This window comes from Thamnophis sirtalis, unplaced genomic scaffold (genome assembly GCF_051295495.1).
Source record: "Thamnophis sirtalis isolate CommonGarterSnake01/CBP01778 unplaced genomic scaffold, rThaSir2_p1.2 scaffold_14, whole genome shotgun sequence".
NCBI lineage: Eukaryota > Metazoa > Chordata > Lepidosauria > Squamata > Natricidae > Thamnophis > Thamnophis sirtalis.
The window spans coordinates 369,489-388,710 of NW_028261394.1; the positions used below are offsets into that span (position 1 = coordinate 369,489).

A 19,222-nucleotide genomic window follows, 5' to 3' on the forward strand; every position below is an offset into this window, starting at 1 on the left:
GAGCCTCACACACCCTCCCGCCTCCATCCTCTCCTCACCAGGCTCTCTTTCCCTCCTGCCCCAACCCTCTCCGCTCCACGGGTGGCTCAGCCAGGGCAATAAGAGGAACCAAGAGCAGAAGGGAGAAAAACCAAATTCATTTTTATTTCAGCACAAAAAAGGACTTCCGAGGTACAGTGCGTGCACATGCTGTAGAAGACAGCAAAGCTTTGAGGCCTCGAGGGCAGAAAAAAGGATAAAATCAAAGTCTCGGGGAAAAGGGCTGCTGGTCGATGTTCAGACGAACCCCCCCCCCTTCCTCCAACCAAAGGCTCTCCTGACGTCTTGGGGGAGGCAGAAGACGGGCCTCGCTTGGTCCCTTTCAACCACAGAGAGAAAAGCCCCCCCTCCCCAGCCCCCCTGCTTGCTGGGGGAGAGGGAGCCGAAGCAGGCAGGCTCTGGGCCTGCTGGGGACGGTTCCTGCCCTTGGGGGGGGGCTTGGAAGGCACAGTCGGTGAGTGATGGGCCGAGGAAAGCGTGCCAAGAGCCGGTGGATGCGTGAAAGACACAGGAAAGCCACACCAAGCCCGGGTGGCAGCAGATCTGCCTGCCGTTGCCTCTCTCTGGGGCCCCCGGCTCTCCCCGAGGAGCCCACTGCCCCCATCCCAGGCAAGGCAGTGGAAAGGGCCGTGGAGAGGCGGGTGCAGCCGGGGGTGCCGCCTCCTCCGTGCCGGAGGGCCCCAGCGCCCCACGCACGTCCTGAGCAGCCCAGCAAAGTCACGTCTTGGCCGTGGGAATCTCCTCGATGCCCTTCTTCCCCAGCCGATAGCGGGCCAAGTCCTTCCGAGTGACCAGCCCCACCACCTGCAAGGCAAGCGGGGCGCTCAGGATGGGCAAGCAGCCCCCCCCCATCAGCCGGAGGAGCCGCTCCCTGCAAGAGAGCCCCCCCCCCTCTTCCCACCCCTGGAAGAACCAAAGGGGGAGCCCTACCTGGTTCTGGTTGTCCACCACCACCAGGTGGCGCAAGCCCAGGGCTCGGAAGAGCTTGAAGACCCTCGGAAGGGAGGCCTCCTGCAAGGGAATCCGGGGCTGCTCAGCTGGAGGGAAGCCAGGCACGGAGGCGGCTGGCAGCCGGGGTCCCCCCACGCCCTCCCCTCCTGCTGCCGTGCCTGGCGCTCCGGGCCCCTCACCTGTGGCACCGCGTAGGGCGAGGGGTTCATGAACTCGGTCAGGTCCATCATGCACTCGCGCTCGTCCTGGGAGACGTGGATGGACTGGATGGGGGGGAAGCGGGGGTAGGCGTCCCGGAAGTCCTTCAGCTTCAGGTGCCGCTGCCGCAGAGACAGGCTGGCCCGCTCCACAAAGACCTGCAAGGGCACGGGGAACATCCTGGGGGGGCTCCCACTTGGCCCAGGCCACGGGGGAATGGACCAGCCGCCCTCCCCACGAGGGCCCGGGGCTTCCCCGAGAGGCCTGGCTCAGGTGGCTGCTGGTCGGGCAGCCGCTCCTTGCCCAGCATCCGCACCTCCCAAGCCCCACAGCCTCCCACTGCACCCATCGGCCAGACACCCCCCCCTGCTCCCCCAACCCAGCACCCCCCCCTACCTTGTGCTTCAGGAGCACAATCAGCTGGGAGCGCAGGATCAGCCCCCGCAAGCCCATTGTCTGCAACGAGAGAGGATTTCCTGGATCACTGCAGAATTTGGAGCTCTTCCCACCCCAGCAACGGGGAGGTCCAGAGAGAGCGGAGAGGCTCATCCTGGCCCTCAGCAGACGCTGGACGCCCTGTGGCACGGAAGGCTGGACTGCTCCGTGGCTGCTCCTGCCCCCCCCACCCCCCCCGCCCCGCTCTTTTGGGCCAAGGGCTGCTTTGGGTTAAAATGCCTGAGGAGGCCCTTCAGAGGCCCCACATCTGGGAGGAAGAGAGACTTCAGCTGCCCTGCCAGCAGCAAGCCCTGCCTGTCACAGCTGCAGCGTCCCGCTGGGGTTTCCGAGAAGGCCCCCAACCCTCTCCCCAACTGGGGTGCCAGCCCATGCCGGCCGTTCGCCCACCTGGTTGCTGCCAGGGCTGCTCTCCACCACGGGGAAGCCGTTGTGATTGGAAGCCGCGTCGCTGAGGATATCCACGACGGTCCCCACTTTCTCGCTCTGCCGCAGGCAGGTGACCGGGGTGCTCATCACCTGGCTGGAGGGGGGGAGCCCAGACTCAGCCCAAGGGGAGCCGTTGGGGTGCAAGAGGGAGAAGGCTCCAGCCCGGAACCGAGAGGAGAGGCCCTCGGCCCTCACTCCCCCCCCATTGGCCTCTTCCAGCGCCCCTCCCCTACTCCAGCCAGACCTGGGGGGAGCCCAGCCGGCTGCTCAACTTACGTGGCAGTGAAGGAGTGAGAAGTGACGGGGGCCTCCCAGTGCAGGAAGGGGACGCTCTGGAGCTGGATGTGCATATCATACAAGCCCTGGAATAGGGGATGAAAATGGGCAGAAGGGACCCTGAGGCCACAAAGGGGGATGGGTTGGGGTCTCCAACAGAGGGAGCCCCCCGCTGTTCCTGGCAGATTTCTTTTGCGGAAGGAGCAACGCCAGTCCTGCCAGACGGACGCTGGAAAGTCTGGCCCGGCAGCCGGGAGGGGAAACTTGAGTCACAGGAGGCCTGAGTCATGCCAAGGTGGCCTTGGGGGTGGCGCTCTCCCAGCCGCCATGGGCATTCCCCAGGATGAACTGTTTCTGGCTCTCTCCACCTCCCGCCGGAGCCCTTCGGTGGGGGGGGGCAGCCTCTCACCTCCGCAAAGAAGTCCCCCACGATCTTGGCCGTCATCAGGACCAGCATGATGGGGAACCCGTAGGTGACGTTGCCCGTGGCCTCCATCATGATGACGGTCAAGCTCAGCGTCATCCTCACGATGCCCCCTGGAAGAAGAGCCCCTGCTGGCACTTGTCCTGCCTCCCCCAGGAAGAGGCCCCGCGGCCTCCTCAGGCGCCAGGCTCATTATGGCCACCAGCAGCCCAAACAGCCAGGAAGGCGCCGCCTGGCCCAGAGCCATTTTCCCACCCAGACTGAGCCCCTCCCGGCCTGGCTCTGCTCCTCGCAAAGGGACCAAGTTTCCCCCCCCTTCTTGCACACACACATGGACCTCGGAACTGGACTCTGCTGAAGCACAGCCAGCCCCCGCCCCCTCCCCACACTCACCCAGCTGTGCTGCGGCCCCCATCAGCGCATACTTCCCTGGGTCGGGCCTGATCTGGAAGCCAGAGAGAAGCAGGCAGTGGGGCAGGCGGCTCCCCCTTCGCCCACGAGCCCCCGTAGTGCGGGGGAGGGGACTGAGCCCGGGACCAGCTCAGAGCAGCCCAGACCCACATCCTGGGCTCCGGCCGGCCCCCGTCATGAAGCCCCAGGCCCAGCATCCTCCGGCGTCTGACTTACCAAACCGTTGGGGATGTAGGACAAGGAAATGCCAAAGAGGCGGCCCCAGGCAGCCCCGATCAGCAGGGAAGGGATGAAGACGCCCGCGGACACCGTCAGCCCGTAAGTCCAGCAGGCCAGGAAGAAGTAGACCAGGGTGAAGAGGCCCAAGGTCATGGGGTCATAGGTGCCTGGGGGGGGACAGAAGACCCTTCAGACCAAGAGGAGCAGGGGGGGGGTGAGCTCAGCCCCGGCACAACCCCGAGGGCTGCTCAATTGCAGAAAGCTGAGGAGGCCACGCCAAGCAGCCCCCGTGGCTGATACACTCAAGGTTTGCGCAGCACAAGGACAGTCGCTGTGCCCCAGAGAAGCCCCGTCTGTGGCCGCAGAGGCAGCTGACCTGGAGGGTCGTGGAAGAGGCGGACCACGCTCTTCTCGGGGGTGTTGAAGAAGGCAGCCGCCATGGAGTTGTACTGCCCATCAGGGCAGAAGAGCTGGGGAGAAGGAAAGGGGCAGCTAGAGAAGGCGCTCGTCACTGTCAACGGGGAAACGCAGGAGCATCCTGTTCCGGTGCAGCCTCAGCCCCGAAGAGGAAGCACGGAGCCCCTGGGCAGCCCGGCCACACCTCCCCCCTCCCCTCCCCTTTAAAACTCCCACCCTGCTTGCTGTTTGCCCACCAGCTGACCCCAAGCCTGGGCCCTTCCGCACCGGGGCTCAACAGCTCCTTCCGGCTCAAACACCCACCCACCCCCCGCGGTCCCCTACCTGCAGTGGATAGGCCATGCTGTTGTCCTGGAGAGGCTGGCAGTCAGTGGAACTGTAGATGAGGACAAAGGCAATCGCGGCCGTCACGGCCCCCACCAGCACGGCCTCGATCACCTGCAGGCAGGGGCGGTGGATGTACCTGGGCAACCGGGGGGGGGCAAAGCGCAGGTCAGCCGGGGGCTGGCAGGAAGAGGCCAGACTCGCGGGCTGAGCCTCACCAGCTTCTCACCTGATCCGGAACATCGTCAGCCAGTAGTTCAGAGCATTGAACATGGCGCCAAGGATTCCCCCTGCAGCGGGAGACAAGAGGCCGGTCCGGAAAGGGGCGCTGCAAGGGCCCAGGCGCTCTGCAGAATCTGGGGACCCCCGGGGTCCCCTCACCCCAGCTGAACCCACATCGCTGCATCCGTGGGACTCAGCAGCGCAGACTCGGGGAGGACGGCTTGCTGACCAGCAGCCGGACAGGGGAGGCCGGAGGGGGGAGAGCAGCACCAACAAACGGTCTCACGGGGGACTCCACAGGTTGTCCAGGGAGGGGCAGCCCCGTCGCCCGTGGGGCCTCCTCCCCAAGCCGAGCCCGTTCTGGGCCAAGAGGGCTTCTTACCCAACACACCAATGAAGATGAAGATGGGGATTTCTTGGAACGTGTACCCCATTTTCTGAAACAGGGAAGGGAGAGCTGTGAGTGCCAGGAATACTGAGTCTGTGGCCAAGAACCCAGCAGCCGCCTGGCGTTGCCCTTCCCCCTCGGTATAGGACCCTCCGCCCACCTGAGGGGTAGCAGCAACTCCCCGGCCTTCCCCAATGGGGCTCAAGGGATCCACCAGTCGCTCCATTTTGCAAACCCAACCCACAACCCCCCCGGCACTGCCCGGGCACCTCCTTCCCCAAGACAAAGGGAGACCCGGCAGCTCCAGCTGGGAGGGAATGTCTGGGTGGGGGCCCTACCTCGGAATCGAATCTGCCAAAGTTGATGAGGCCGGGGCTGGAGAGGTCCAGGGGGTTTCCCTTGTAGACGCTGAGGATGGAGTTGAGGGTGAAGGTGGAGATCATGGAGGCAAAGAACTGCGGGGGGAGAGAGGAGAGGAGATGGGCAGCAGAGAGGCTCCCACGGGGGATGGACCACCGGCTGCAGCCCCCTCCCCTCCCCTCCCCTGCACTCACAATCCGCCAGGTCAGGAATTGGTTCCAAAAGGAAGCGCCTTCTTCCAAGCTGAAGAGGACCCCGCCTGCGGAGGAGGGGAGGGGGCACGGGTGAGCAGGCACCCAGGGTGGGGCCCCTGTGGCCCCAACCCTGCCCAGCTCTGCACTTGCTAGGCGTCCGCAGAGGGACCCCATCCGTGCCCAAGAGAGGCCCAGGGAGGGAGGAGGAAGGGCCTTTACCAACAGGGGCCCCAAAGGCAGCCGAGACGCCGGCGGCAGCTCCAGCCGAGACAAAATCCCGCTTCTCCGTATCTCTCCGGAAATACTCAAAGATCTGCAGGCCGACAAAAGGAGGGGTTTGCGTGCAGGCCGGACACACCGGGCCCCTCCTGCCGATGAAGCTCCCAGGCACCCCCCCATCCCCCGAAGGCTGGCTTCTTCAGCCCAGGTCCCACCCAGATCTCGGGTGGGGCTGGGGGGGCTACTGACCCTGAAGTCCCTCTTCAAGGAAGTGGAGCGCCCTTGAGAAATCCCAGCTGCGATGACGGCCCCCGAGTGGATCATTGGCCCTTCCTGGAAGGAAAGCGCAGAGGGGTCGAAGAGGCCTTCAGACACAGGGGGAGGGTCTCTCCAGTTGGCAATGCCCATCCTCACTTGCTGCTCCACCCAAACCAGCAGCCTGGCACCCGTCATGCTCCGCTTAGCCAGCTCCCCCTTCCCTCGTGGGGCTGCCTGGTGCAAAGGCAGGCATCAGTCCATCCAGGGCCACAGCTGAGTTGTTGGGGGGGGGGAGCAGCCGGGACACTGTTTCCCAGAAACCCCTGGTGCCAAATCAGATGGGCAGCTCCTCCCCTCCTCCTCCTCTACCTTCCCCACTGCCAGGCCTCCAACCACGGAGAAGATCACGCCACAGACTTTCACCATCAGGGTCTGCAAGGAGAGCACACAGAGGCCACAATAATCTCCCTGGCCCCAAAGACCCCCAAGACCCCCGACCCTTGCCAGGAGCATTTCTGCATCCCAAAAGAGACGCTCCTCCCTGGCCCGCTGCTGCTTGGCTGCTGAAGCCCCCAAGCCGGAAGGAACACCACACAGCAACCCTTCCTCCTCAGAGTCGGCGGGTGTGCGCCCTTGCAAAGAACCACAACGCAACACAACCCCACGCTGCTGACCTTCAGCCGAACCACGTGGGGGATCTTGACCCCGTTCAGGTAGCACTTGATCTGAGGGATTCCGCTGCCGGCGGCCACGGGCTGCGGAGGCAAAGCACTCGGTCACGGCGGCCCCATCGCCAGCGCAGAGGGCGTGCGCAAGCCGAGCCCCCACTCACCTCCAGAAAGGCGACAAGGATGGATCCGGCCATCACAAAGCCTGCGTTCACCATGGCCCAGAGGAGCAGAGAGAAGGACAGGCGCCCCGTCTCTGTGAATCTGTCAATATCTGGGCAGAAAGAAGCTGAAAGGAAAACCTCCCGGATGGCGATTAGGGTCCTCCCGTGGGGACGAGTCGGTTTTCAGTTGGGCCCCCACGTTTACAGACCTGGGGGGAGGGGGGGGAGATCTCGGAAGAGGATGCCAGTGCCGGGCAGAGCTGAACTCCCCCACAGCATCCCTTGGGTGACGAGGCTAGACCCCCTCCCTGCCCCCCCCCAATGTGCCCCTGAAGGATACTGCCCTTCACCAGCTTGTACTTCAGCCCTGCTAAGGTCTCGACCACGATGTCAATGAAGCAGGCGACCAGGCCGGTCAGGATGCCGATCATGGCACAGATGAACCAGCGCTGAATTTCCACCGTTCGGAATGCCTGTATGACGGGGGAGGAGATCAGAGCCCGCCCACCCACCTCCCTTCCTCAAGCAGGCTTTGATCTTTGCTGGTGGTGGCCCAGAGGGCAAAGCAAGGTTCCGACTCTGACGTTACCCTTTGCTGCAAGCCCTTAATGTGGGCAAACCAAGGTCTCCCTCCTTGTTCTATGCCGGTGGGCTCCCCACCCCACCCCCTTTCAAGGCTTGGCCCAGCCCTCTGCAGCCGCCCTCATTCCTGGCAGCGCGGATGAGAACTGGGGACCCAGCATTCAAAGCTACACTTGGCTGCCAGAAGCCCCTTTCCAGGCGTCCAGGAACAACTGAGAACAAGGCAACATTAGGAAGCCAGGGAGAATCGCTCCACCCCCGGAGGGAGGGAGGGAGGGAGGGGCCCAGACCTGTGGCTGCAGCAGGGAAAGGGGCCCTGCTTTCCCCTTGAGGCTCTTCGGGTACGCGGAGGGTTCACCCCAGAGGGGAGAGGCCCAGGGGCACCAGGGGAGGCAGACTCACCGTGTGGTTTATTCTCTTCTCCTCCTCCAAGAAGAGCTGGTTCTCACAGTTGTCATAGTCCAAGCTCTGCAGGGGGCCAAAAGGCGGGGGAAGCCTTCAGGGGAAACCCAGCTACACAGGGCCACCTTTGCCCACTGGAGGAAGGGCTCCCTTCCCACTGCGGCCCCAGCCCCGCACCTGGCCCTCCCAGGGAGGCACTCACTTCGTACTTGAGGGAGAGAAGCTTGTTGCTGTGTGGAATCTCGCTGGGGAGGGACCGAGGGGCCTCCGTTTCCTGCAAGGAACCAGGATTCAACCCAGAGCCCAGGATTCAGCCCCATTCTGCTGCCCCCCCCCGCACCTCCCACCAGGAGTCTCGCTCACCCTGATCTCCTGGTCCCCAAGATCCACGGTGCTCAGGCGCCCAACTCGCGAGGAAGACGAAGAAGGGCTCAGCTGCAGAAGCAAAAAACATCTGTCCTGCTTGAGCTGCCCAGCTCCTCCTGGGGCTGGAAGGATCCCTTCATCCCTGGGAAGCCCAACAGCTCTACACGCAGAGGGGCTGTTTCATCAACAGCACGTGGCTGCATGAACAATTGTTAAGTTTCCCCTTTCAGCTCTGAGCGTGTGACGCTCCAGCAGGGAATGAAAAGCCTCCTTCTGCTGCACTGGGGAGGGGTGCGCAAGAAGGAGGAAGAGCAGAAAAGTCACGCGGGACACGGATTCCCAAAGTCATCACAGGCCTCTTGCGCTCGGGGGCATTGGGATCCCGGCCTTTCCCGGGGAGCCTTTGCGCCACTCTCTTGGATGAGGAGGAGGGGCCCCAAGTGGTAGGTGGCAGAGACAGCCCTTTGCCCATCAACTTTGGGGCAATCTGTGGGCAGTTTCCAACAAGTGGCCTGCCACTTCGGGTCCCTCCAGAAACAAACCCCTCATTGAAGACAGTGGCACAAAGGCTCCCCGGGAACGATGCCCCCAAACACCGTCCAATTGGGCCCAGGCAACAGGCGGGGGGGGGCGGATTCCTGCAGCCCCACTGGATCACCAACGGGCATCACAAGAGGACCTTTGCAGGCTGTCCCCGGCCATCGCCCCCAGAACCTGTTCAGCGCCTCTTTCTCACTCCGGCGCTTTCCCCCTCCTGGAGCCCAGAGCTCAGGACAAGAGGCCCAAGAGCGCCCGGCCACCCGCTTTGGATGCCAGAGCTTGGAGGCCGGCTGTAGCTGTGGGCAAGGGACTAGTCCCGGCTGAGCCCCAGGGAGCCCGGGCCAAGGTTGCTCGGAAGCGCAGCGTGCGCCTTTTCCCGTAGGGGCGGGGAAGGCCGCCTGCACTTGCTCAGGAGTCTTCCGAAAGCCTCCGATCGCCCAACCGTCCGCGCATCGGGCTTTTCCCCGCCCAGCGGTAGACTTCTCCCGGCCAGGGGGGCTCCGCCAGTCTCACCTGCCCGCCCGTGCCGTTCAGCAGCGGCGTGGTCTCGCCCCGACCCTCGGCCTCTCCCTCCCGGCCAGACCACGACACCCGCGTCGCCACGTTCGCCATCGCCGCTCCGCCGCCGCCCGACTGGATGGAGCCCGAGCGAGCGAGCGAGCGAGGCGGTCATGTGACCTTCCGCAGCTGGCGAGGCACGTGACCCGCCGCCTCGCCCGCCCCGGAGCATCACGGGGAATGCAGTCCCGGCGCCCTGCCAGCCCGTCGGGGCGCTCGTTCCTCGGGGGCACCGAGCGACCCGCAGCCGCTTCCTGGCCAGGCTGGCAGCTGGGGGGGGGGGCGCCGTCCCTGCGGGGAAGAGCTGGGCCGGGGGCCGGGGGCCTGACTCAGGGTCCGGCGGTGCCTGCTCTCGACCGCGGAGGGCCGGGCTTTCGCAGGCTGGGGCCCCGGCTGGGCTCTCGCGGACTCCCCGCCGCAGCCTTTGCCAGGGAGGGGAGGGGAGAGGGGAGACTCGACGGACGGGGAGATGCCCCTTCCGCGGTGGTGGCTTTTGACGGGGGACGAGGTGGGGCGTTGCGGGGAAGGGACGTTCTGGAAGGACCCAAAGGGCGCCCAGCAGCCACCTGGAGGAGCAGCGCTTTCAGGGCCGGCCCTCCTCCTGCGGGCTCCCCAGCTGCGGCGTCGCTCAGACGAAGCCAAGGCTGCTGGCGGGCGATCCCTGGTTCTATCCGGCGTTCAATCTGGTTTTTTTCATTTTAAAAAAGGAGAGAAATTCAAGTTTTTAAACTCCATCACAATGAACATTTTTACTTATCTGATAGAAAGAGAGGAAGGTCCGAGGTCTTGAATAAATATTTATTGCTTCAAGTCAAAACCATGAAATGAAACTCCAATATGCGTTACACAAGCTAAGCAAGGCAGGGAGCCAGCATTGGCTTCAGAAATGTAAGAAGGAAGCCTCGTACAAATTAATGTAGGCAGTGCTCGAGGCAGGTGCAATCCACCTTCCGTACAGAACCGCTGAGCATGGAGACGTTGGCCAAGGTGAGCACTGTTCCGCGGGGAAGGCCTTCTCCAAGGGCGATGCTGGAGACCTCCCCAGGCAGCAGCGCTCGGTCCCACATGGCAAAGCCTGCCAGGAGCCCCACGAATGACTCGGAGGACTCAAACCCTCCGCCAAGCACGTCCTGATCCTGGCCGAGGAGGAGCGACCCGTGGGGTGGGATCTCGTAGCCCTTCCGGAAGTTGGTGCCCAGGGAGGCCAGCCTTCGGTCCAGGTAGAACCAGTAACGCCCCTGGAGGGAGGACCAGATGACGCAGGCGTGGTGCCACCTGCCATCCAAGACGGCCCCCACCGGCAGCTCCCGGAAAGCGGGGTCTCCAATCACGAAATGGATGGCGTTCCGGGGGGCAGCATCCCTGCCATGGAGCACCAGCTTGTTGTCGTTCTCCTCTGTGGCGTAAGACAGGATGGTGCCCAGGTAGCGGGCGCTGGTCCTCACCCAGCTGCAGAGGCTCAGCTCCAGCAAGCTGGTCTGCAGGCTGGGCTGGAAGGCAGCGAAGTTCTGGGTGGAGGCATTGGGGAAGACCAGCATGGCGCCCACGTTGCACCCTGCAGGGGAGAGAGAGCGGTGGAGCGGCTGCCAGGAATGACCCAGGGGCTCCTAGGCGCAGGCTGGTGCCTGAGCTATGGAGCCTGGAAATAACCGGGTGAGCCTGGGAAGCAGCCCAAACCAAAAGCATTGAGGGGATTTCATGCACACAGCCGGTTGCAGCTCTGGCCCACCACAGCCTGGGGCTCCAGTTTGGAATTTTACATCCAGGTGGTGAAAGTTACATTGAGGATTTCTAGTCTAAAGCGTGCAGGTCACTCGGCGGCCGGTCAGTATTTAAAATCAGAACAGCAGATAAAAGACAACAAGCAAAGTGCCAGAGCAGCTCAACGTTCCAGACAGGCAGAAGCAAGCGGCGGTGGCAACAGCAGCTCCTGCAGTCCATACAAACGTCTCTCCAGAGGGAAAGCCAAGCCCACCTGCGGAACCAACTTGCCTCCAGCCTCCAGCCCATTTTAAGGCCGAGAACGGCCACTGTATCAGAGGAGCCTCGCAGCATTCATGCATCAGCGCACCCTCCCTCTATATACGTACTCGTTCCTGGCTTCCGGGCCCCTCCCGGAGGCTTCTCCCCCACAGGGACTTTGGCCGGGCCAGGGGGCTCTTCTGTGGGGGTCTGAGGTGAAGAGGCCGGGCCCGGATCCACCTGCAGGTGGGAAGCCACCTGGCCCAGAAGGGGGCCCCTCTCGGCTGGGGCCTCCAGGCGGCCCCCCAGCTGGTGATGCTTGGCGCGCAGCTTCTTCAAGGTGGGGCTCTGCCCTCCAGCCGCCTGCGAGGCTTCCTCTGACCCAAAGGGATGGGCTGCGGTCCAAGGACTGGGCAGTGCCTCCTTCTGCTTAAGGCTCTTCAGCTTCCGCTTGATGCTGCCCAGCTTGCTTCCCTGGCGGTGGAGAAGATCCTGCAGGCTCTGCAGGGTCTTTTGCAGGCTCTGCTGGCGGGCGGCCACGTCCCTGAAGTCCTCCCTGTGGCTCTCGAGCTCCTGGGTAAGGTTGGACAGGCGGCTCTCCTGCTGCTCCTGCTGCTCCTGCTCCTCCCAGGCCTCTTCCAGAGCTCGGATCCTCAGTGCTTGCTTCTCGCCCTTCCTCTCCAGCTTCTTCACCCAAGTCTGCAAGCGGTGCAGCTCCTCCTGGGTGGAAGCCCGGGACCCGTTGGCCACCAGCTGCAGCCTCTCCTGCTTCTGCAGCAGTTGGTCCACCTTGGTGTTGAGGTTGAGAGAAAGGTTGTGGTTCTCCCCCGCCTCCTGGAAGTGCGTCAGAGTGACCGCCTGAAACTGTCGGAACTGGGAAACAGGAGTCCGGTCAGCCCCTCAAGGCCAAGAGCAGAGCAGCATCAGGAAAGGGGTGGGGGCAAGGCAAGGGGGACCCTCCCCTGGGAAACGCACGGGCACGGTGGGTTATGAAGCACCAGGAGCCCCTGGAGGCCCTTCAATCGGCGTCCCTGGCATCCCTGCAGCAAACGCCCACCAGAGACGAAGGGGGCAAAACCCCAGGACTGAAGGCACCTTTCCCTGCCCGGCTTTGCAGCCTCACTCCAGGGCACCCACAGCACTGGAAATATGCCCTTCTGGATGCGCCCAGAGGTGGGACTAGGGCTTCAAGCCCTGCTCAAGATGCCCCCTGAGAGCAAAGCCAAAGGACCAAGTGAGGGTCCCAAAACTGGAACAGTGTGTGTGTGTGCGCACGTGTGTGCTTCCCTCCCAATATGTGTCGATGGTGTTGAGCTTTTATAGAAAGTTTTTATAAAGCATTTTAGACATTTCACTGCATAAGGACAGCAGCCAAATCTTTGGACCAAAATACAGCATTATATTTTTCCATCAGCTTCCTTGGAGCTATTGAGTAATCTCAACTATATTTAGGAAATATTTTTACAATAACAAGTACAATTATTTATAGCACTAACTGAAAATGGTTGACAAGTGTAACTCTTAACAACCAATGTGCTTATTTTGCTATTTCGGGTGGCAAATAATTCATTGTTTTACAGTTTTGGGATGTCCTGAGATTGTTTTCTTGTCTTCTGAAATGGTCGGGCTATTTGTGGCAATCTATATTAATTCATTCGCTCCCGCTACTCTCCTTCGTCCAGCTCTTCTAAATGTGGACGCCTAGCTCACATGGGGAGTGGACACTCTGGCTGTGCTTGATGGGAGTTACAGTATAGGACTCTAGAGGCCCAGACTCAGGAAAGACTTTCACAAAATAACTTTATATTTAAATCCATCCAGAAATGTAGAAATATATTTTGCTGGGCCACTGTCTGTGGCTAATCTTAGCCTAAAATGGCCTCTGGCAAAACTTGAAAGGCTTAAATATTACAACACCAGCTGTTGCCATTAACTTTTGCAGGGAAACTTGACCTGAGGAGCTGGGTGGGTGTCCGAGGGAGGGAGGGAGGGAGCCACCAGGGGGAATGGGCTTTTGAGCATCCCTCCAGCCCTCACCCTCTCCCAGGCAGCAGAGCCCAAGGGGGAGGGGTTGGCAACCTGCCCCCCCCCTCATTGTTGCCTGTTGGGACCTGTAAAATCAGAATCTTTTCTGAGCTGCGTCTCCTCCTTTATTTTCCCTGAATCGGTTCCGTCACTTTATTGATTTATTCTTAATATGCGGTTGTCAGGCAGACATCTCCAGGCTGCTCTTTCCCCTCCGGGGACCCCCCTCCTTCTGTACCCAGTTGAATCTGGCTGGAATCAACCCCGTCCCCCGGCGGATGTTGGGGCTGAAGAACAGAAGGGACTCCATGGGCTTGGATCGTTAATTTGCTGCAGGTTGAAAAAAGGAGAGCTTGGATAGCAGAACAAGAACCACACAATAAACTCTCCGCCTTTCCTGCTCCCGATTTCTGCAGGTGATCTACTCCAAAGCGGTGACTCTCAACACCCAAGCAGGAGCTCCGCCCGAGAGAGAGCGGGGACCTCCCGGGGGAGTCGCTGTCTTGTCTCAGGAGATCAAAGCAAAGCAGAAAGTCTCCCTAAAGAGAAGGACGGGGAGACCCGCCGAGCAGTCCTCCCCCGGGGGGGAGAGGGAGGCTGCCCGGCCCGTCTGCATTTCGGGGGCCAGGAGAGGAATAAACTCGGGGGGATCCCCTTGCCGGCCGCCCCTGCCCTCGCCAGCGCCCGCTCCAACCGGACAGGGACGGGAAGGAGGGAGCGGAGCGGCTCACCTGGGCTTCCAGGCGCCGGAGCCGCTCGAAGAAGGGACGCCTTTGTCCGGCCGCCCCCGCGGACTGCAGCAGGGCGCCCCGCAGACAGGCGGCCGCCAGGACCAGGGCTACTGACACGACCCCCGCCGCCGCCCGCATCCCGAAGCCGCCGCGCATCCTAGAGAGACGAGCCTGCGCTGCCTGCCTGGCTGGCTGGCTGGCTGGCTGGACCGCCCGGCTGTGCCCGGAATAGACCAGACCCGCCGGGACCCCGGAGCCCAGTTTAGCTCCGCCGCGGGAGGGGCAGAAGGAGCGCGATCCCAGCCCAGGAACAGGACGGGAGGCCACGCGGTACTGCGTCCCGCCGAGAGCTGTTGTGGGCGGGCAGGACAGGCCGAACGAGCCACTTCGGACGGGGCGGCGGGGACACCCCAACCCAGGACCCCCGAAGAAGGATCCCCGGGGTGGCAGGAGACAGTCGTCCGCAGAGAGACCCGGCCCGGGAAAGAGGCGGGAAAACTCCCCTCTGCCGTGGGGCCAGACGCCGCCCCGAAAGACACCCCTCTGTGGGGAAGCCTGGAAGCCTTCTGAGCCTGGGCCACCTCGCAGGGCTGTTAGCAGCTCGCCACCCCTCCCGAGCCCCGCTGCCCAGGAACGATCGACAGGGGGCGCTGTGGCGGGTCGGCGTTTGGTAGAGCGCTCCGTCGCGCAGGCGTTGCCCTTCCAGGCGTGAGACGGCACGGGCGGCACGCATGCGCGGGCGGAAGTGGCTGTCAGAGGGGCTCCGCGCCCCCCCCCCCGGTGAGTGAGCGGCGCTCCGGGACCCCCGTCGCCCCCCCGGCCGCGGTTGGGAGGCGGCCGTTGCGGGATTCTCCACGCCAGTTCGCCCTGCCTCGCGGCTTCGCGTCGCTGCGGGCCTCCCTCCCTCCCGCATCCCCAGGTAGACTGCCCCTGCCTCCGGAGGCTCCCGCCCCCCTCGCCCCCCTCGCCCCGGGGCGCCTCCCAGGAGGGTCTTGCGGTGCGGACGGGCCTCCCCTCCCGGCCAGGCGGCGCAGCTGCCCCGAGGCTGAGCGGGGGACGGAGGGTCTGAGTGGCCGGGCGGGAGGGGGGCGGGGGGAGGTAGACTGCCTCTGAAGCGGGAGGCTCGACCTGCCCGCGACTGAGCCAAGAGCCCGCCGAGCCCTCCGGGGTTGTGTGCGGGAGGAGGGGAGGCGCAACGTTCCCGCATGAACGCAGCGGAATTCCTTCCCTGCCTCCGCACCAAACAAGGGCCGCCCTTTGAGCCTCCCTTCCCCGAAGGCTGCAGGACTCCTCGCCACCCGAATGTTCCCTCCGGTTCCAGGCGGGCCCGGGAGGGGGGGAAGAAGGGAGCTCGGAGAGGCCCAGGCGGTCTGGAGCAAGGCTTTCCTTCCGCTGGGTAGGAAAAGGAGCCAAAGGCCGCTTTCCCTTCTCTGCCCCCAAGAGCTTCGCTGGGGATCAACGGCCGAGAGTGCAGGCAGAAAGGAGCTTCTTTCCGAGGCCGGTTTGCACCGAAGTAGCAACAAAGGTGCCAGGTGTGTTCTTGACGCCAGGTAAGGCACATCGGACGTTTGCACCGCAGTAAGAAAAAAGCCACCCGTTGATTGATTTTCAGCCCTGGGGATTTATTACTCAAGCAACCCCACCTTTCCTTTCCAGTCCCAGGGTCTCTGGGCTTTCTGTCCCGTTGCTTTAAATCAAGACACAGTTCTAGGGGGACACATTGTTCAAGCCTTGTAATGCTTATGTTGCATGGTTCATATTTTCCCATTTCTACCCAGAAGGAAGGCAAAACTGGAAATAGTCAAGATGTAAAATGAATCTAAATTGCCACAAATTATTAACTTAATCCGTTACATCTAGAGAGCATTTCAGGAGCCGCTAGGATCTTCTGCAGCCCTCAGGATGGCCCCAGTAGGGTAGGGACTGAAGGGCCTCTTTTGCCCTCTTCCAGTTGCCCTCGGGGCTGGGGAATGTGAGGCCGCCTCTGCCAGCCACCGGAAGGGACATGGAGGAGGAGAGTCTTCCTTCGCCAGCGGAGAGGCTGGACGGCCCAGGGATCAGCCGGCGGATCTCGGTCAGCGAGTTCTCCTGCCACTGCTGCTACGACATCCTCATCAACCCCACCACCTTGACCTGCGGACACAGTTTCTGTCGGCACTGCCTGGCATTGTGGTGGACGTCTTCCAAGAAGAACGAGTGTCCAGAGTGCCGGGAGAAATGGGAAGGGTTCCCAAAGGTCAACATCCTCCTCAGGTGACCGCTACCCTGCCAGCTTCGCCCTGCCGGGCTGAGGCCCACCCAAGCGCTGGTCCCAGGGCACCCAGAGGCTGACGGGGGGGAGGGGGGCCTCTTTCTCTGCTCCGGCCAGGAGCCTCGGTGCCTCACGTCAGGAGGGAGGGACCGAACACCGTCCTTTGGCCCGGTTGCTCCTCTTAGCAGGGTGCGGCTTTGGTAAGAAGCCAGCCTGAGGCCGCATTGCTCCCTCCCAGGGCAGACGCTCCTCTTTCCCCAACCCTCTGCAAGGCGGGCAGAGCCAAGCGAGGATTGCTGGGAGGGCGAGCAAGGGATTCCTGCTGGAGGGCTTGGGCGAAGCTGGCGAATCTTCAGGGGCCGCACGGCCACCAAAGTCGGCTCAAGCAGTTTCTCCCCTCCCAGGAATGCTGTTGAAAAGCTCTTCCCAACCGCCATCGAGCAGCGCAAAGACGACATCCTGCAAAACCACGAGGCAACGCAAAGCCTGGCCGCTTTTCAGAAGTACGGAAGCGACCAGCCCACGGCGGCCCCCAGTGCCAGGAGGGTGAACCCACCTGGAGGCGGCTTTTTCTCCGGTGTCCTGACCGCGTTGACCTGCGTGGCGGTACGGCTCCCCGAGGGCATTTTTCACAAGCACTGTCACACCGGCGGGGGGGGGGGAGAAGGGAGGAGGCTCTGCAGGGCACCGATTGAGCCCTGGAGCTGAGCAGGTTCTGCAGGGGAGGCTGAGCTTCCGGTGGGGCTTCCTTGCTGCCTGCCTGGAAAGGAGGGAGGGGGCTTGGCTGCCTGCCCAGTTTCTAAGAGCTGGGCCGGAACTGAGCTTTCTCTTTGGCGCTCGGGGAGCGAAGCTGAAGGGCGGGGGCTCTGGCTGGCTGGCCTCTCGTGCACCTGATCCCAGGGAACTGCCCACCTGGGGCTTATTGAAAACAACGGGGCCAATGGCACCAGGCAGGGATGGCTGGTCTGGAGCAGCCTTTGAACAGGACGCCTATTGTGGCTGCTTTGAGCACAGCCAGCCCCCCCCCCCAGCCCAGCCTCAGGTGCTCTCGGTTGGTCTCTTAGGTGGTCTTGCTGGGCTACCACTGGAGCAGCCGGGAGTCAGAGGACGGCCTGTTGGTCCACAAGCCGGTGGCCAAATGGACCGCAGAGGAGGTGGTCCACTGGCTTGGGCAGCTGGGGCCCTGGACGTCCCTCTACAGGGAGAGGTTCCTGCAGGAGAGGGTGAACGGAAGGTGAGTCCGAATGTTTGGGGGGAGGGAGGGGGGGAGGATTTGAACGAAAACCCTGGGCTGTCATTCCCTGACCCCATGCAGACGGGGGATGAATGTTCCTGGCCCGCTTGGGAGCCAGAAGGGCCTGACTGCGGCCTCCTCCTCCTCCTTTATAGGGCAGGCGGTTTTGCTTTGCTCTGGCTGAAAACGTGGCTCCTTAAGAGAGTTTCCTGACGGAGACTTTGGGGCTTTGACCTGCTGGAGCCGGTGGGTTTTTCTTGCAGGCTGCTTCTGACGCTGACCGATGAGGAGCTCCGGCAGGCTCCTTACCAGGTGGAGAACAGCAGCCACAGAAAAGCCATCGCGATGGAGCTCGAGCGGGTGAAGATGCTGGGGGTGAAGCCGCCCCAAAACCTCTGGGAGTACAAAGTGAGTGTGTGCTGCAGGGGCCCCAGACGGTCCAGAGGACCCAGCAGCCTCTTCACCCTCCGGGCTAATGGGACTCAGACGGGGGTCTTTCCCCACACCTTACCCCCGGGCCTAACAAGCGGCATCGTGCCTGGGAGAGGCCGGCGGAGCGAAGCCTTTCCTGCACAAAGCCCCCTTGCCTTGCAGGCGGTGCAGCCCGGGAGGTCGCTGTTCCTGCTCTACGCCTTGAAGAGCTCCCCTCGGCTGACCATGCTGTACCTGTACCTGTCGGATTACAGCAACACCTTCCTGCCCTTCATCCACACCGTCTGCCCCGTCTCGGAGGCCCAGGAGCTGGAAGACGTGATTGCAAAACTGCACGTAAGCCTGGAGTCCCGGGCGCTTAGGCCTCCTCCTCCGACGCGGGCGGCCCCCCTGCCTGCGCCTCCAGCCGTTTCTCCGTCCCTGCTGACGCCCTGCCAAGAGGCTGGCGAGGCAGCTGGCGCTCCTCTTCTGTCTCTGCAGGACCACAAGGACCCCGTGTGGAAGCAGTGGCGGGAGTTCCTGATGAAGTTTGCTTTCCTGCCCTATCAGCTGCTGGCCGAGTTTGCCTGGGACTGGCTGGAGACCCATTACTGGACCTCCCGCTTCATCATCGTGAACGCCATGCTGCTGTCCGTGCTGGAGCTGTTCTCCTTCTGGCGGCTCTGGTCGAGACGGGAGCTGAAGTGAGCCCCTCGTCCCCCTCCTGGCCAAGGGGGGCGGCCTGCACGGCAAGAGGGCCTGCGAAAGACCCAGGATCTCCTTTGGGAGGATCCCAAGGCCAGACATTCACCCTGTTCCCTCCCTTCCCCTCCTCCTCCTCCTCTTTCAGGAGAATCCCCTACCGGATGTGGAGCCACTTCTGGAAAATGTCAACCCAGGGATTCCTGATGGCCATTTTCTGGCCAGTCATTCCCCAGTTTGCCTGCAATTGCCTCTTTTACTGGGCTTTGTACTTCAACCCAATCATCAACATTGACCTTGTGGTGAAGGAAGTCCGTCGCCTGGAAACCCAAGTCCTGTGATGCGGAGACCCCCCCTCCCCTTCCAGGGCCTGGGTGCTGAGGGGGCAGCCCTGTCGTCTTCCTGCTCTTCCAAATCCAGCTGATCCTTCCTCCGTGGATACCTGAGCAGTCTAGTTTTCCAGCTCTTTGCGTCCCCCACTTCCTTTCCAGGGGCAAGAGGCACTTTTTCCTTGGGTCAAAGACGATGTAAACTTTGCATCATCCAAAATCTCCCTTTGAGACAACTGAGGTTGTTGCGAACTCTTTGGAAAAGGACCCCCTGCGTGTAAGTAGGCCAACTGGTTTCTCTGTGTGTCTAAATTTTCTCCGTGTTGCTTTGTGTTAAATCTCTGGTGAATCTTTCTGTTAAATCTGATGTCCCTATAAATGAAATTGGACTCTGCATTTGTATCAATATGATCTTTAAATTTGCATAGAACATTTTTACAAATTAAATAATGTTTTCTAAAAATAGTGATAGTTATTTTTTCACCCCGTGTTCCTCCTTCCCTTTCTTCTTTAGA

At 62.2% G+C, this 19,222-nt stretch overlaps 3 protein-coding genes across 4 annotated transcripts; 1 reads left to right on the forward strand and 2 right to left on the reverse strand.

The window, feature by feature from the left end:
• Positions 1-121: 121 nt before the first annotated feature.
• On the reverse strand, positions 122-9,181 carry CLCN7 (Cl-/H+ antiporter 7). Its single transcript, XM_014069859.2, has 25 exons — positions 9,018-9,181; positions 7,962-8,033; positions 7,801-7,872; positions 7,599-7,664; positions 6,955-7,087; positions 6,615-6,724; positions 6,457-6,537; positions 6,152-6,214; positions 5,774-5,857; positions 5,525-5,618; positions 5,306-5,370; positions 5,090-5,206; positions 4,746-4,800; positions 4,371-4,431; positions 4,142-4,280; positions 3,777-3,870; positions 3,398-3,567; positions 3,164-3,215; positions 2,756-2,883; positions 2,347-2,432; positions 2,032-2,164; positions 1,585-1,644; positions 1,170-1,346; positions 970-1,050; positions 122-843 (listed from the first exon to the last, which is right to left on the reverse strand). The coding sequence occupies exons 1-25, from the start codon at positions 9,114-9,116 to the stop codon at positions 757-759; spliced, it is 2,379 nt and encodes a 792-aa protein (XP_013925334.2). The 5' UTR covers positions 9,117-9,181; the 3' UTR covers positions 122-756.
• A 671-nt stretch (positions 9,182-9,852) lies between these two features.
• PTX4 (pentraxin 4) lies at positions 9,853-13,974 on the reverse strand. The gene is made up of 3 exons (XM_014069667.2): positions 13,781-13,974; positions 11,153-11,897; positions 9,853-10,617 (listed from the first exon to the last, which is right to left on the reverse strand). Exons 1-3 carry the CDS (start codon positions 13,934-13,936, stop codon positions 9,974-9,976), a joined length of 1,545 nt encoding a protein of 514 aa, XP_013925142.2. The 5' UTR covers positions 13,937-13,974; the 3' UTR covers positions 9,853-9,973.
• Positions 13,975-14,445: 471 nt separating this feature from the next.
• Positions 14,446-19,170, forward strand: BFAR (bifunctional apoptosis regulator). Of its 2 annotated transcripts, none has more exons than XM_014069841.2 (9): positions 14,446-14,560; positions 15,222-15,330; positions 15,732-16,033; positions 16,436-16,637; positions 17,096-17,265; positions 17,529-17,673; positions 17,860-18,033; positions 18,178-18,380; positions 18,527-19,170. In XM_014069841.2, exons 3-9 carry the CDS (start codon positions 15,786-15,788, stop codon positions 18,717-18,719), a joined length of 1,335 nt encoding a protein of 444 aa, XP_013925316.2. In that variant the 5' UTR covers positions 14,446-14,560; positions 15,222-15,330; positions 15,732-15,785; the 3' UTR covers positions 18,720-19,170. The 2 variants fall into 2 exon arrangements, with proteins under 2 accessions (XP_013925316.2, XP_013925308.2); XM_014069833.2 differs by lacking the exon at positions 14,446-14,560 and adding an exon at positions 14,598-14,699 and having other exon boundaries at positions 15,181-15,330.
• Positions 19,171-19,222: the final 52 nt, after the last annotated feature.